At 35.9% G+C, this 14,488-nt stretch overlaps 1 protein-coding gene across 5 annotated transcripts in view; it reads left to right on the top strand.

Annotated features, from left to right (window-relative positions):
- Kcnt2 (potassium sodium-activated channel subfamily T member 2) overlaps positions 1-14,488 on the top strand; it is a 350,682-nt gene that overhangs the window by 327,762 nt on the left and 8,432 nt on the right. For 2 of the 5 annotated variants that reach the window (XM_013115909.3, XM_040738287.1), the window contains exons 26-27: positions 1,350-1,370; positions 7,255-7,555. In XM_013115909.3, the coding sequence (XP_012971363.2) occupies positions 1,350-1,370; positions 7,255-7,555 (322 nt within the window). Of the gene's footprint in view, positions 1-1,349; positions 1,371-7,254; positions 7,556-14,488 lie in introns of those variants that run through there. The other 3 variants (XM_013115911.3, XM_040738288.1, XR_005874014.1) reach the window with 2 other exon arrangements.

Genomic DNA, 14,488 nt, shown 5'->3' with positions numbered 1-14,488 from the left:
GTGACTTTATTGTGGTTTCTGAGACATTAAATGCATCTCTGTTACCACTTAGACAGTTGAATTAAGTTTTTCTTTGAACACAGCCTCATAGGTTCACTTCAGAAACAGCACTTTAAAAGAAAAATAATCCAAACAATAGCTGACATTCATGACAGTTAAATACATGAAGGAGATTGGCAAATATGACTGCAGATTTTAGAATAGATATCAATATTGTTTGATTATACAGTAAATAAACAAAACAAATCTCTTTTATAATTAATTTAACATTTCCTTAGTATACTAAGGTTTCCATAGTAACATACCATATATTCAATAGCTTATAAAAATGGAAACTTTAGTAGCTGTAAAGATTGCTCCATAGTAAAGAGTACATGCTGCTCTTCCAGAGGAGGGTCATGAACTCCTGTGTATATACTTGCACATAGACACATATCCATGTACTCAATGAACATAATAAAAAGATCTCCTTTTAAAATGAAATCTTGATTCTGACTTTTGTAAGGATTGGGTAGCCTAGAATCTATACACTGGTAGATTTGTTGTCTGGGGAGAGTCTGCTTTGGGATTGCCAAGCAATCCCAAAGCAGACTCTCAAGTATCTTCTCAAGACAAAAGGAGCAAGGCATTCCAGGATCACTAGACTTTTCATGACCTAATTACTATCCTGCAGTCCTGGCTCCGAATGCCATCCACTGCTGTGTGGCTTGCAATTTCACATATTCTTTAAAAGTGGAACAGGAAGATTCAGTGTAATAGAAATATTTCTCAATTGTTCATGGTAATGTCAACTAGACTTGTATAGAATTTGATGTAGTCTCAACCTTTATGAGAACAGAGAATCTTCAGGAAACTTCCTTAGGATAAGTTATTCAGAAATGCATATACAGGCAATTATCAAGTAAGATAATTTGTAGCTTTAGTAAAATAACATCTTTCTCAACAATAATAAAATATTTTAATAGAAAAAATACTACTCCCTGTATTATATATCTACACAGGTTGTGATTAATTATAATGTTCCTGAATGTTAGTTCAGACTGCTGTTTTATATTTGTTTAATGCCAATGGTTATTTACAATATTCTCATTTTCATTGAGTGGTTCATTTTTTCTACCATTTATTTTAGTGTCTACTATACTTAGTCAATTTTAATGAAACAAAACAATGTGAGGATAAAGAATCTTTGGTAGAAAACCATAGCTTACCTGATTTACAAAAAAGTAAGCACATTATTGCATAACATGGATTTATGTCATATTTTGTTCTTGTTGATGTTCCATGTATGTACTGTTCAGTCATTGTCTAAACTGCATTTTGTGTATTTCTTTTTCCTTCCTTTGAGTCAGTCTCGAGAAATAGCATCCCAAGTAAGTATCTTCTGTTTGTCATGTTCCTCAGTGTATAATACATCAGACATATTAAAGAAATTGACTGTGAAAAACTAAGTTAAATTGTATTTAAAAAGTGTATCTTACTGAAAAGCTCGTACATACTTTTCAAGTTAGTATATTTTTATTTTCCCACAGAAAATTGTAAAATAATATTGCATTTGTTCTTGGACTGCATTTATTAGTTCACTTTGGACCCTCTTTCATAGTCTCAATATATCAGTTGCATGATGCTATAGCAAACACTGAGAAACTAATGAGCATAGCTACCAACAGTCACAAACCTCTTTTTTCTGTAGTTTCTTAAATTCATAGTCTGTACTAACAGGACTGTGATGTCTAAGTAAGCAGGCATCTATTCAAAAATTTAGGGCTGAAAGGCTGAACTTGAGTTACAAGCTGATGCTTTGGAAAGACATTAGGAATGAAAAAAAATATTAGTCAACTAATTACTCTTTCTAAGATTTGTCATGAGAAGAATTAAATTCTAAATTGTATTCATAGTTTATAATTTTGTATATATAGAAGTTTACAATGAAAGATGTCTCAAAATTTCATTTTTAAGCATCCTTAAAAGTAGTTTTGTTTTTATTTTTCAAAGACTAAAGATTAAGCAGCTCTTCAGCTAGTGTTTATAGAATTCTTATCTTCAGGGTATCTGTGGTTGGAGACCTAGAAGCCAGAGTTTAGAAAGATAGATTTCAGGATCTGCTTTCCTTGGTGAGATGTATAATACTGAACAAATAATGTTCCTCCTACATCTCTTTCAGGCCATTTCAAATACATCATTAATATTATTATTAATTCAAATACAAAATTAATATTAACTGCATTCACAATGCCTTATATAGCATATCTAGAGTTTATTCATTTGACAGGTATATGTTTGTGCTCTTTACAAATACTTTTCAATCTTAGTTTCCATGTAATAAAAGCTATTATTTAGAAAACTTAATTCTTGGAATCACCAGTGATTCACTGTGTGACTAGAGGCTAGTCTGTCATTTCATTCAGGGAGGTCCTAGGCCCTACCTCAAGAGTCCAGGCTGAGAGAGCATTCCTCATTATGGGATGGGCACCCAAAGTCCATTTGCATGCCAGGAATAAATACTGATCTGCTACCCAAGGCCCCATAGATTGCCTAGGCCTTCTCACTGACACCCATATTCAGGGGGTCTGGATCAGTCCCATGCTGGACTCCCAGACATCAGTCTGGGGTCCAAGTTCTTCTCCTTGTTCAGGTCAGCTGTCTCTGTGGTTTAAACAAACCCAGTCTTGACCCCATTGCTCATCAGTCCTCCCTCTCTGTCACTGGGTTCCAGGAGTTTAGCTCAGTGTTTAGCTGGGTGTGTCTGCCTCTGCTTCCTTTCTTTAATTCTACTTTGCCTCTGTACCCTCATAAAAGTCAACTTTATTCACAACATGAATGTTGGCATTGGAAAAGGAAACTTATAAAATGTTTTCAAAACTTTTACCATCCATTCATTTACATCCATTCTTTTACATGAGAAACATCTCAGCATTGGTTTCCATAAAAATCTGTTCTTTTTATTGCCGTATTCCTAATTTCTTGCTTCATTTCTTTCTACTTACTGCTCCTGAAGATAATAGTGGTTTTTATTTTTACTTTTTAAAAGAGAGGCAGAGAAATACAGAACATAAAAGTAGATATGTAGGCAAAAAGGGAAGATACAGGAGAAGTTGGGGGAGAAATAACACATGATGAAAATGTATGTAAAAACATAACAAACAGGTGCTTAGTTGTAAGTAATCAATGTCTTATAGAAATCAATATGAATGTGTTTTGCAAAAGGATTCCCAATATTCTTCTTGAGTCCAGTCCTGAGTTTCCTTTGGAACATGGAATGATCTTATCTACATTACCTGCTCCTCCACTAGCTGCCCCATTCACAGTTTTATTTGTGTTGCCCATGTCATTGACTTAGTTACGCATCCTTAGAGCTTATCCTTACTGCTTACATAAATGTCTGTTTGTTCACAGTTTGCAAGCTTCTAAGACAATGGGAGATTACAACAGCGTGGTTTATTTAATTTTTTTCTAATGGTTGACCATAATGTTTGAATGGGGAACAATACAAGGGAGAAAAAGGATCATCCTCAAAGGTGATGCCCCCATCCAGGTTTTGTCAGACTGAGGATACTGCCTTTGTTCTAGGAATGTAGTGACACTTTGAGGAGAGGGGATAAAGCAGGTAGGAATCCAAACATGCCCAAAAGTGGTTTGAGAGAGCTTGGAAAGCTCAAATGGCCTGGGCCTTATTGTAATTAACGGCTAGTCCTAGGGTAAGGTTTCTTATGCTGTGAGTGTGAATGTCACACTATTTTTAAAAGAAGACACATTGGCCAATCATACCCTTGCCTTGGAGTGAGGTAGAGGTTTCAGCAGTCAGATATCAAATGTGGAGTCAAATTGTTACTATTCAATCTACATCTTTAGTGACTAAGTGTGCCTTGCTTGATTTAGAATTTAACTTTATATAGTACAGCATGATAGTTTGTATCCTGTAGTAAGTACAAAGATGGTAATTCTTTTGAATGCTTTACCTTGTATACAATTCTTGAGTATTATGGAAATCTGAACTGTGTCTTGGTTACTTTTAACCATATCTGAACTTTGATGAGGAATGGTGCAACAATGAGTCTTGTATTGTTTCTTTACTATAGGAAGACCTTAATTTTTATTTTCAGTGTTTAGGCAGCAAGAAAGTAGCAGTTTTGTTGTTTTACCATATGAAGAGGAAATTGCTGGCTGCCCACAGACAGTAACGTACAAGTCTCTAAAATGTGTAAATGAGCCTTAGTACCCAAGACATCTGGTGTTAAGATGATCCTCTGTATTTTGCCAAACTCATATTGATTTTTTAGTGTAATCTGTTACTGCAGCATAGTGGTAAGGAATGAAAAATAACGGTTATGCATGTTTCATCTCGTTGAATGATGTTGCTGCTATGCATATGGTTATTTTTTGCTCCCAAAAGGCTTTTTAGCAAGGCACTGAGGATGGAAACATCCTCCCCTGCAGGAAGCTGATTCCAAGAGCCCAAGTCTGGCTTTCTTCTGTATCTGCTATATTCATTTTAAAGTAAAGCCCCACATTTATTTAAGTCCCTAAAAGTATCTAAATTACTAAACCTCATGAGATGGTAAAGCCAAATTGTATTTTGTGCTCTACAGTCACAGTACTATCCAACTCCAATATTTGTGTGTGTGTGTGTCTGTGTGTCTGTGTGTGTGTGTGTGTGTTTGTATAGACATACTGATGTAGATGTCAGAGGTTGTGTCTTCATGTCTTCCTCAGTTGCATCTTCTCCTTACATTTCTTTTTTGTGACAAAGTCTTTCATTGAACCTTAAACTCAGTATTTAAGCTAGATTGGCTTGCCAGAGAGATCTTGGAATCCACTTGTCTTTGTACTTTGGGTTATAAGCACACATGTTTCCCCTCCCCTGGCTTTTAATTAGGATAATATGATAAACTCATGTCCTCATTCAATAATACAACTACTTTTTGTCAGAAAGGAATATTTAAATAATCAAAGAGGTTATATTTCATAACAAAAAAGAAGCTGTTGTTGAGTCTATGGAATTTAAAGCAAGGCCAGTGTGATCCCAGGACGCTTGCTTTTAACCTTCTATTATTCTAACCCTCGAATCAGAAGTTCAGGAAAAACCTCTAAAGTGAAGCTACCATTTCATTTGCTGTGCTGAACTGTATCTTCCCTGTTGATGCTAAGTCCAAAGCAGAATAGAGTGATAAACATCAAACAAAGAGACAGTAGGAAATTAACTCACAGATAACTTTTTACACATACTCATGATAGACATGCAGTTTAATAACAGGTGCCTATCAGCAGTGCTATTCACACTGTGGGTAAACTTTCAAAAGAAAGGTTTTGAAAATCCAAATTTGTACTAAGAAATCTCTAAATTTCAACCTGGTTTTCTGAAACAAAAATCCCCAAGTTAGTCTCATTCCTTCTTCCAGAATGTGTAACATTTATATAGAGATGTTTGTTCATTGTATAGATTTATAAGAAAAATGCCTTGCAATTGTAAATGATTGTATATGTGAAATCATGAAATCCCCTTCATATGGAATTTCAGAACAATGCTAAATGTGACCATTTTAATAATACTTCAGTAACACACACATATACTTTAATCCATATTTTAGATGTATATATTTCACAGTACCTCAGACATGGGACTAAGAAGAAATATTCACAAAGATAAATAGTGTTTTAGATCTGCTTGAAATAGCATCAAATCATCCCCTGTCCCTTAAATATTTATCAGCATGTGGATCCAAGACCTAAACTGTAAGTGATCTTATATGAGCAAAGCACCTTGACTGTTTTCTCTGAAAATTTTACACAGAAGAAATTCAAGCAATTGCTCATATAGGACACACTACAAATATTACTGAATAACTGTAGATTGTCCTTACTAATGATAGATATTTCCCAATAGCTTGTGAGCTATTTCCACAGAAGGGGATTTTAGTGGTAATATTAACTTGTTGGAAAAAATATAAGCTAAGATTTATAAAGGTATCCATGACTTAAAATCTTTAATGCTTCTAGCTTAAGTTCTGAGAGATAAATTCCAGTTTCTACATTTGTTTGATGAACTTTTCACCAGAAGATATGATGTTTAAATGTACTATTTTATGTTATCCCAGTATAGTGCTGTTTTAGATTAGAAATCTGAATTAATTGTTGGTATTTTAGCTGAGCTGAGGTGTCTGACCATTTCCTAACACATTGCTACAGTTGTGGGTAAAGCACGCACTGAGCTCATAACTTAATATCCTATTTTAGAGGATGTATTGGATCTTCATCCTAACTTAAATTGGTAACTTGAATGCAGTAACTTTGGAAGACAGCTGTGTGTGCTTGTAGAAGCTAAAGTGCCAGCAAGCTTTCAGACCTGGAGGGAAACTCCATGGCAGATTCATGGGTTCAGCAATCCAATAGGGTTAAGGAAGCTGTTAACTAGAGTGTGCATGTCCCCATAAAGTAAAGGTCTCCTTAGCTAGGCTTGCATTTCATGTGACCACCTTGTGCGGAAAGTAATAATACTAAAACAAAGATAACCTATTACTGTAGAGATGAGAATTCACGGGGAAAACAAAAAACAACTTAGGACAGATGTGCTGAGTACCCTCAGCATTCTTCCTTGTAAGGGACCTGCGTTTTGTTTTAGTTATTAGCCTTCAAGGCATTCACGGAAAATTGACTTAATGCAGATGTCATGAAACAAAGTTTAATTATAAACATATTTTATGTTGTGAATTAAAACTTCCTTTTGCTATTTCATTGAAATATGAGAATTAGGAGAATTTCCTATTTTATAGAGGTTGTTTCACAATCACATGTAGAAAAGGCATTAATTTAAAAATCTTCAAATTAGGTTACTCCCAAACAGATTTGGTATCACTTGTTTTACATTTGAAACACTTGTAGCAGATTTAACCTGTCTATTGCCCATACTGTACTTAAATGAAGTTGTGAAATATATGAGTGTTTGTTCCAAATATATGTATGCTGGGAATCAGTTACAAAGGGAAAAAAAGTCACACATAACCACAAATGACATTGTCTTTTCCTAAAAGACGAATACTAGGAAAATACAGATGTTTTAATGGATTCACAATAAACACCAGAACCATTTCTGCAAATTGATTAGTAAAACATGCTTAGAATGGAATGTCTTGATTTTCTTGTTCCTGTGGAAACACATGTAGATATACAATTACACCAAGATAGTGCAAAATAATTATTTCAGTTCTAGGCAATGGCTTTTCCTCAGTATCTAATGACCAATATCCATTTCCTTTAAAGTCTCAAATATCCATCAGTGTGGAAGAGTGGGAAGACACCAAAGATGCCAAAGAACCAGGACACCACCGCAGCATTCACCGCAACTCCACCTCTAGCGACCAGTCGGACCACCCCTTGCTTCGGAGGAAGAGCATGCAGTGGGCACGAAGGCTGAGCAGAAAAGGCCCAAAGCACTCTGGAAAGACTGCAGAAAAAATAACCCAGCAGCGGCTGAACCTCTACAGGAGGTCTGAAAGACAGGAGCTTGCCGAACTTGTGAAAAATAGGATGAAACACCTGGGCCTTTCCACGGTGGGCTACGGTATGCTCATTAAAACGCATGTACACTGTCAGTTTTTTGCTGTTACTAGTTAGGGCTCAGTCCTTGAAAGCTTTATTTCTGAAGCAGAAAAAGTGTTTTAATTGACATTATGTAAGTTTTCTAAATAATCCCTAGTTGCTATGTTAATCAATGATTCCATACACAAAAAGCTTAATGAAGCAGCACACACCTTAGAAATGCCATATTATTATTTTATATAATATTTTATTAACTTTTTACATATGTCGCTCCCAGTTCCCTCTCCCTCCCCTGCTCCCCATCCCCCCAATCCCCACTCCATCTTGCCTCTGCTCCTCAGCTCCTCAGGGAGAGTAAGGGCTTCCATGAGGGATTTTCAGAGTCTGTCATATCATCCTGGGAAGGGCCTAGATCCTCCCCCATGTGTCCAGGCTGAGAGAGCATCCCTCCATGTAGAATGGGCTCCCAGAGTCCATTTGTATGCCAGGAATAAATACTGATCTACTCTCCAAGGTCCCATAGATTGCCAAGGCCTCTTCTCTCTTACACTCAGGTTTCGGGGGAGGAGGTCTGAATCAGTCCCATGCTGGTCTCTCAGTCACCAGTCTGAGGTCCATGTGTCCCCCTTGTTTAGGTCAGCTGCCTCTGTGGGTTTCACCAGCCTGATCTTGATTCCTTTGCACATCACTCCTCTTTGCAACTGGGTTCTAGGAGTTCAATTTTGTTTTTAGCTGTGGGTGTCTGCCTCTGCTTCCATCAGCCACTGGATGAGGGTTCTAGGATGGCATATAAGGTAGTCATCAATCTCATTATTATTATCCAAGGTTTATTTTAGAATGTGGTTAGCAACATAATAACAAAGCCAGCAGGCATGCTATGGAGGTCGAGGAAACCCCACACAATTCCACTTTTACGGAGAACTACTGGAGGCCAGTGACTGCTAAGATAAACAGAATCATTTGCCTTTAGGATAAATTCCCACATTGCTTGTTCAATATCAAGTGCATTCATGGATACATGCCCATATGAGCAAAACTAAATGTACTCAGTATGATGTACATGTGTATCTATATGTATATAGTGTGTATGTGTACATATCAAAAAAGGTTTTTTTAAATCACACATTTTGAAGAGGAATTTGGGAGACGAGGGCACAGGAATGATGTAGACTCGATGATCATTTATGAAATTCTCAAAAAAATATAAAACTAATTAAAAATAGTCAACTCGCCAATGATAAATGAGGTGTTTTTTGTGTTTATGTATACTTACATGTATACCTGAGTGCATACACACATGAACTATACATATATATGTATATATATATATCCCCATTTTCTTTTACCATATCATTTTATATTGAGATAATATTCATAATACATTTTAATTCCTGAGTTATACTTTAAAAGAAGCTCTCTTTTTTGGGAATGAAAAGTAAAATGTATTTGCTGAGTAGTTTCTGTGCATTTTCTGATAATTACTGCAAAATTATCATGTTATTATCTTATTTAAATTTTATGATTTTCCTCTTAGAGGTAGATTATCCTAATCAAAGTCTTGCATTTGAATTTGCTCCAGAGAGTTCCTTATGTAATTGACATTTGTAACTGTATTTCTCTTAATTGTGGTAAAGACTAATCTGTGTCCTCTAATTTTAATAGAAATGCACTTAATATGTTATATTAGCAAGTAAAAAGCTCAGAATGGTCTTCCAGAAATTTGCTAATGGGTGATTGCCAGTTCAATGACATCTGAAATGATTCAATTTCTAATAGATTGATTTTCTATTTTTACCTTTCATATACTGCTAGGTTACTTTGTCTTCTAGTGAGATCTAGCAAATGATTCTTCATCTGAATCTCAGCTGTGTCAAGAGTGTTATAATCCCCTGTTTATCCTTAAGCAAGACTGCGGATCACATTCTTGATTGTCAGAAATATGAAAATGTATGAGCTGTCTACATTGGGCATCACCTAAGAAAGTATCAGGGATTTCTAAGAAAATATTTCTCAGGACTTACTCATAATCTATGTTTATGGAAATTAGTTGATCTTATGCATATGATAATTCTTATATAACAGAATGCATTTTATCCATTTCATTTTCTCCTTCTCCCTCCTCTCCCATGTTATGTCTTCCCTGATGTAAAAATACGAATGCTGCAAGTCTAGTAGTCTGTCATTGGTGTCACTGAGAGATTTGTGTCCAGAGAATAGTTTGTAAGCCAGATTTGAGTAGCATGAACTGTGGAGGCAGCTGTTTAGGTATAGTAGATGTAAATATATTACAAGTGGCTTTAAGTAAAATATAAGCATGTCATAAATAGAACATAAAATTTCTATTTCCTATGTAAGTAAGCACATTTAAGATATTAGATTACAGAACCATCTTGGAAGGTCTACTTCCTCTACACGTGTGTTCTATTGGCACTAGCTTCACCTAACCATTTGCTGCCCCCTAACTTCATTGGACTGTGAGTCACCCTGATGTCCTGCTCATCCTCAAGGTCAGATGTTACATCCACATGAACTGGCATTCAGATTCATAAGTATCAGAGTTCTTAAAGAATCACTACCAGCTCCGCCAATCAGAGATCACACCTCAGTTGCCACAGTAACTCAACACATTGCTACCTTAATCCTTGTCTGGAGTGCCTACCCACTCCTTATGTCAGACACCACAACCATGCAGGCCTTCAATGCCCAATTCACCATTTTCTCAAGACCAGCTCCTGAGCACCTGTCTGCCCTTCAGGTCAGAGGTCAATTCTACTAACCATGAAGTATACACTGTCTCTACTAATTTGTACAGATCACTCACTGCTAAGACTAGAGGCTCTAAGTTTTCTTAGATAAACTGTAATTATGTCAGTTACCACACTAATGAATCAACACTGAGTGGTCACAGGACTGTGCTGCAAGCATCTCCTAACTGACTCTAACCCAGCCAAGGAAGGGTAAGAGCAAACATGGATACAAATGCTCATTCAATATGAAGGGGAAATATGTGTCAGTGCAGAAACTCATATCAAAAGACAACCAATGACCTAATGTCATGTGTACAGGTCACAACAGAAACAAGACAATATGTACTTCCCCTGAGAAAAATAAACCTACTAATCTCATTTTAATTGTCTCTGGTGCAAACAACTAAGTGACCAATGGAAGTTTCCATAGAAAAGACCACATATTGAGACACAAAGTAAAACTCAACAAATATAAGAAATTTGAAGTAACTCCTACAACAAATATAAGAAATTTGAAGTATTGATGCTTATAATTATGGCAGAAAATAGACAACAGAGAATACATGATCTCACAGAGATTTAACAATGCATCACAGATAAAATTAAGACAAAGACTTAAAAATTTGTAGAATGAAATGAAAATACAACATAACAAAGTTTATTAAGACACAATGAATACAGTCTTATGGGGAAGTTTATAACTCTAAATACCTCCTTCAAGAAATTAGAGTGAACACAAATTAGTTAGTTGTTGGTGGGTGTACCTTAAGATTTTTGAAAAATAAAAATGCCAACCCCCAAAGCAGAAGATGGAAATAATTAAAACAATGCAAGGAATGAGTGAAATGGAAAGTTTAAACAATGAAAAGAATCGCTGCACTCTCTAACTCCTCCTAGAATCCCTATCTCATATCTCCCTCCCAACATAATATTGTTTTATTGTTGATTGATTGGTTGGTTGGTTGGTTGGTTGGTTTAAATCACTAAGTCCAGTTAGTGCTGCCCATATGTAAATAGATATGTGATCATTCAATGGGAAACAGAAAACCTATTAGTGTCTACACTCCTAAAGAAATGGTTTCCTCCCATGGCAGCCATTAGCTTCCTAGCTCCTCAGCTAGGGTAGGGCTTTGGTAGGTCCTCTCCATTTCATGCTGTAATGTTTAACTGGCTCCATCTTGTATAGATCTTATGCAGATAGCCACAGGAATTATGAGTTCATGTATGCAACAGCACTCCTCCCCCTCATCTTACACTCATTCTGTCCAACTTTCAGAAATTCTTTTGGAGTTTGATGGGTATAGACTTGATTTAGAAGTCCCATTTATGGCTGAGCACTCATCTTTGTTTATTCTTATCATTTTGAACAATAGTGAATCTCTGAATTACCCATTTCCCACGATGATAAGGTGTTTCTGATTATAATTGGAACAGTATAAACCCATGAATATAAACATAAATATTTATAAGGCAGATTAACATCATGACCATTTAGAAAAACATATTAGTAGGTCCCAAATAGGACCTACCAATAGGTTTATTACCTCCCTAGTCATGGGTTTTGAGCTTTTTTATAGTACTAGGCATGAATCCCTCCTACTGATGTTACAAATCCAATCAAGAGAGGAATTAGTTACTCTTCTAAGCAGTCTTGCTATTATTGAACAAGTAGGAACATTACCATTACTAGGTCAGTTTCATAACATGCAGAGTCCAATTCAATGATGTACAACATCCCCCAGCAATCTGCAGAGCACCCGCTAGCACCGTGACATGGGCCAGAAAAGGGAATGATCTGGTTGGCCCAAGATGAATTTCTCTGTGTCCTGAAGTTAAAGTGTGGTGTCCTCAGCAATAGGGACCTATCATCTAAGTATGATGGACAACCAAGAGCAATTGTAGTTGCCTGTATTGTCTTGGATAACTCTAGGGCTTCTTTGACTAATAACACAGGGAATTAATACTTGCCTGTCTCTGAGACTTTCATTTAATAACTCATGTCTTCTGGAAACAGTGTTGTTCACTAATACAGAGTTACAAAAAACAAAAATTGGAGGACTGGAAAGATGGCTCAGTAATTAAGAGTATTGACTGCTCTTTCAGAGGACCCATGTTCAATTTATAACACTCACATGGCAGCTTACAACTGCCTGTAACTCTAGTTGCAGGTATTCAATGCCCTCACACAGACATACATGAGGTCAAAATAACAAAGCACAGAAACAATTAATAAATAAATGAATCATTTTTTTAAAATGCATTTTCCAGTTGGCAGTGGTATGTGCCTTTGATCCAAGCACTCCAAAGACAGAGGTGATGGAATATGTGTGAGTTCCAAGACAGCCAAAGCTACACAGAGAAACTTTGCCTCAAAAAATTAAAATTTGTAACTGGTGTATGAAATAGTGTTATTCCATTAGACTTCTTCATAGACGCTTAAAATGTATTAACTCACTTTCTACCCTTAATTCCCAATTTCTTGATTGCTAGCTAGGAATATTGAAAATGCTTTAAAAATATTACTGGTCAGTTGTAATTTTTTGTGATGTTTTGCATCTGATACATCTATAACACTACTCTTGAAAGTTACTGTGAAATTTTGTCCACGAGAAAGGTCAGTTATAAGTTTCCCAAATATGTTTGCTTAAATGACACCAGTAGATACACTAATAAAGAAGCTGAATCCTATACAAAGAACTACAAGCAACTAAGGAATGATTAGAGCAGGAAAAACAGTCTTCCACAGAGAAGATTACTCCATTGGTTATCCAATACCAAATGGTCGGGTCTGAAATTATATATATATATATATATATATATATATATGTTACATAAGACATACTGACAGGTTATATTTATGTATTGAAGAACACACGCATACCCGATACAGAATAGCAAACAAAATGAGTCAATGGATTTGGAAGATAGAAAGGGTATGTTGTATTTAAGAGCGTTTGGAGGGAGTAAAGGAAGGGGAAATGGCATAATTATAATCTTAAAAATTAAAAAAAGAAATTTAAAAATACTTAATCATTAACATTTTTTGAAAACTGTCTTTTCAACTCATTAAATATGTTAGTAGATGCTTTGGGGGTCTGTCATTTTATTTTGCAGTTCTTTGTGAGTTTTTGTTAATAGCCCCTTGTCTGAGGTATACGGCAAAAATTTTCTTTCATCTGCAAGCTGTGTCTTAGTCCTGCTCTTAGTTCCCTTGGCTGTGCCAAGGAATTCATGCAGTCTGTTCACTGATTTCCTCTCCTACTGAAGCTGTCAGGAAGTTCTTTTCCACGTTTGAATCCCAAAGTGGATCCTCTATGCTTTCCTCCAGAGTTTTCAACATTTCATATTTTAAAATAAAGTATTTGGTTCATTTCAAATCGAGCTTTATATAGGATGGAAGGCGTGAATCTAATGCCATTGTTCCGAGGGTACATCTCTTGCTTTGTCAGCACCATTTGTTCAATGGCCTGTCTTTGTCCACTGCGTGTGAAACAATTTCAACAGCAGTAATTTATATATCGCATTTTTCAGTTTTGTAAGGTCAGAGTTTAGCTGTCTGCACACAGTAAAGCAAATCCATTTTCCAGTAAGTATTGTATTCTGTTATTGGCACAACCATATATATGCATGTCTACCCCCAATGATTAACGATAATTATGGAAGCTTTTAATAATCCATCAAACCTACTATATTGACCCTTATAGAATTGAGAAATAAGCAAAACAGAACTGAAGAGAATGGCTAATTGAGATTAAGACAGTCGTGTGTGACCAATAAAATGATTGGTGAATGTCACTTTGAAGTGTCTCCACAATAAACTTCAAAAGTGCTTATTAATTCTCAAATGCAAAATGACAAACAGAAAAAGGTAACTAACTGCAGGCCTTCAGACAAAATGTTGCAGACAAACTGGGGTCAGACTGAGCTCTGTTGCAAAGCAGACTTGAAAGCATGGTTTTGAACTCAAAAACTACTTTTAACATAATCAAAAGGATGGCATTCCTCTCCTATGAGGACTAGTCATTAAGGAGTGATAAAGAAATTGGAATTGCTGATTCTGACTGTGACCTTACCCTTGATTTAAAAGTTGTGAAATCACTGAGTATATTATCAACATGTTCAATATTCTTAGAGCCAGTTGGACAGTAAACATGCTCAATTTGATGTGTTAAAATAGGCTAATTGAGAAAAAAAAACAAAATATTGAG

Source organism: Mesocricetus auratus, unplaced genomic scaffold (genome assembly GCF_017639785.1).
Source record: "Mesocricetus auratus isolate SY011 unplaced genomic scaffold, BCM_Maur_2.0 Super-Scaffold_100676, whole genome shotgun sequence".
Classification (NCBI taxonomy): domain Eukaryota; kingdom Metazoa; phylum Chordata; class Mammalia; order Rodentia; family Cricetidae; genus Mesocricetus; species Mesocricetus auratus.
The sequence above is the reverse complement of the archived record's forward strand: the minus strand, read 5'-3'. Positions and strand labels throughout refer to the sequence as shown.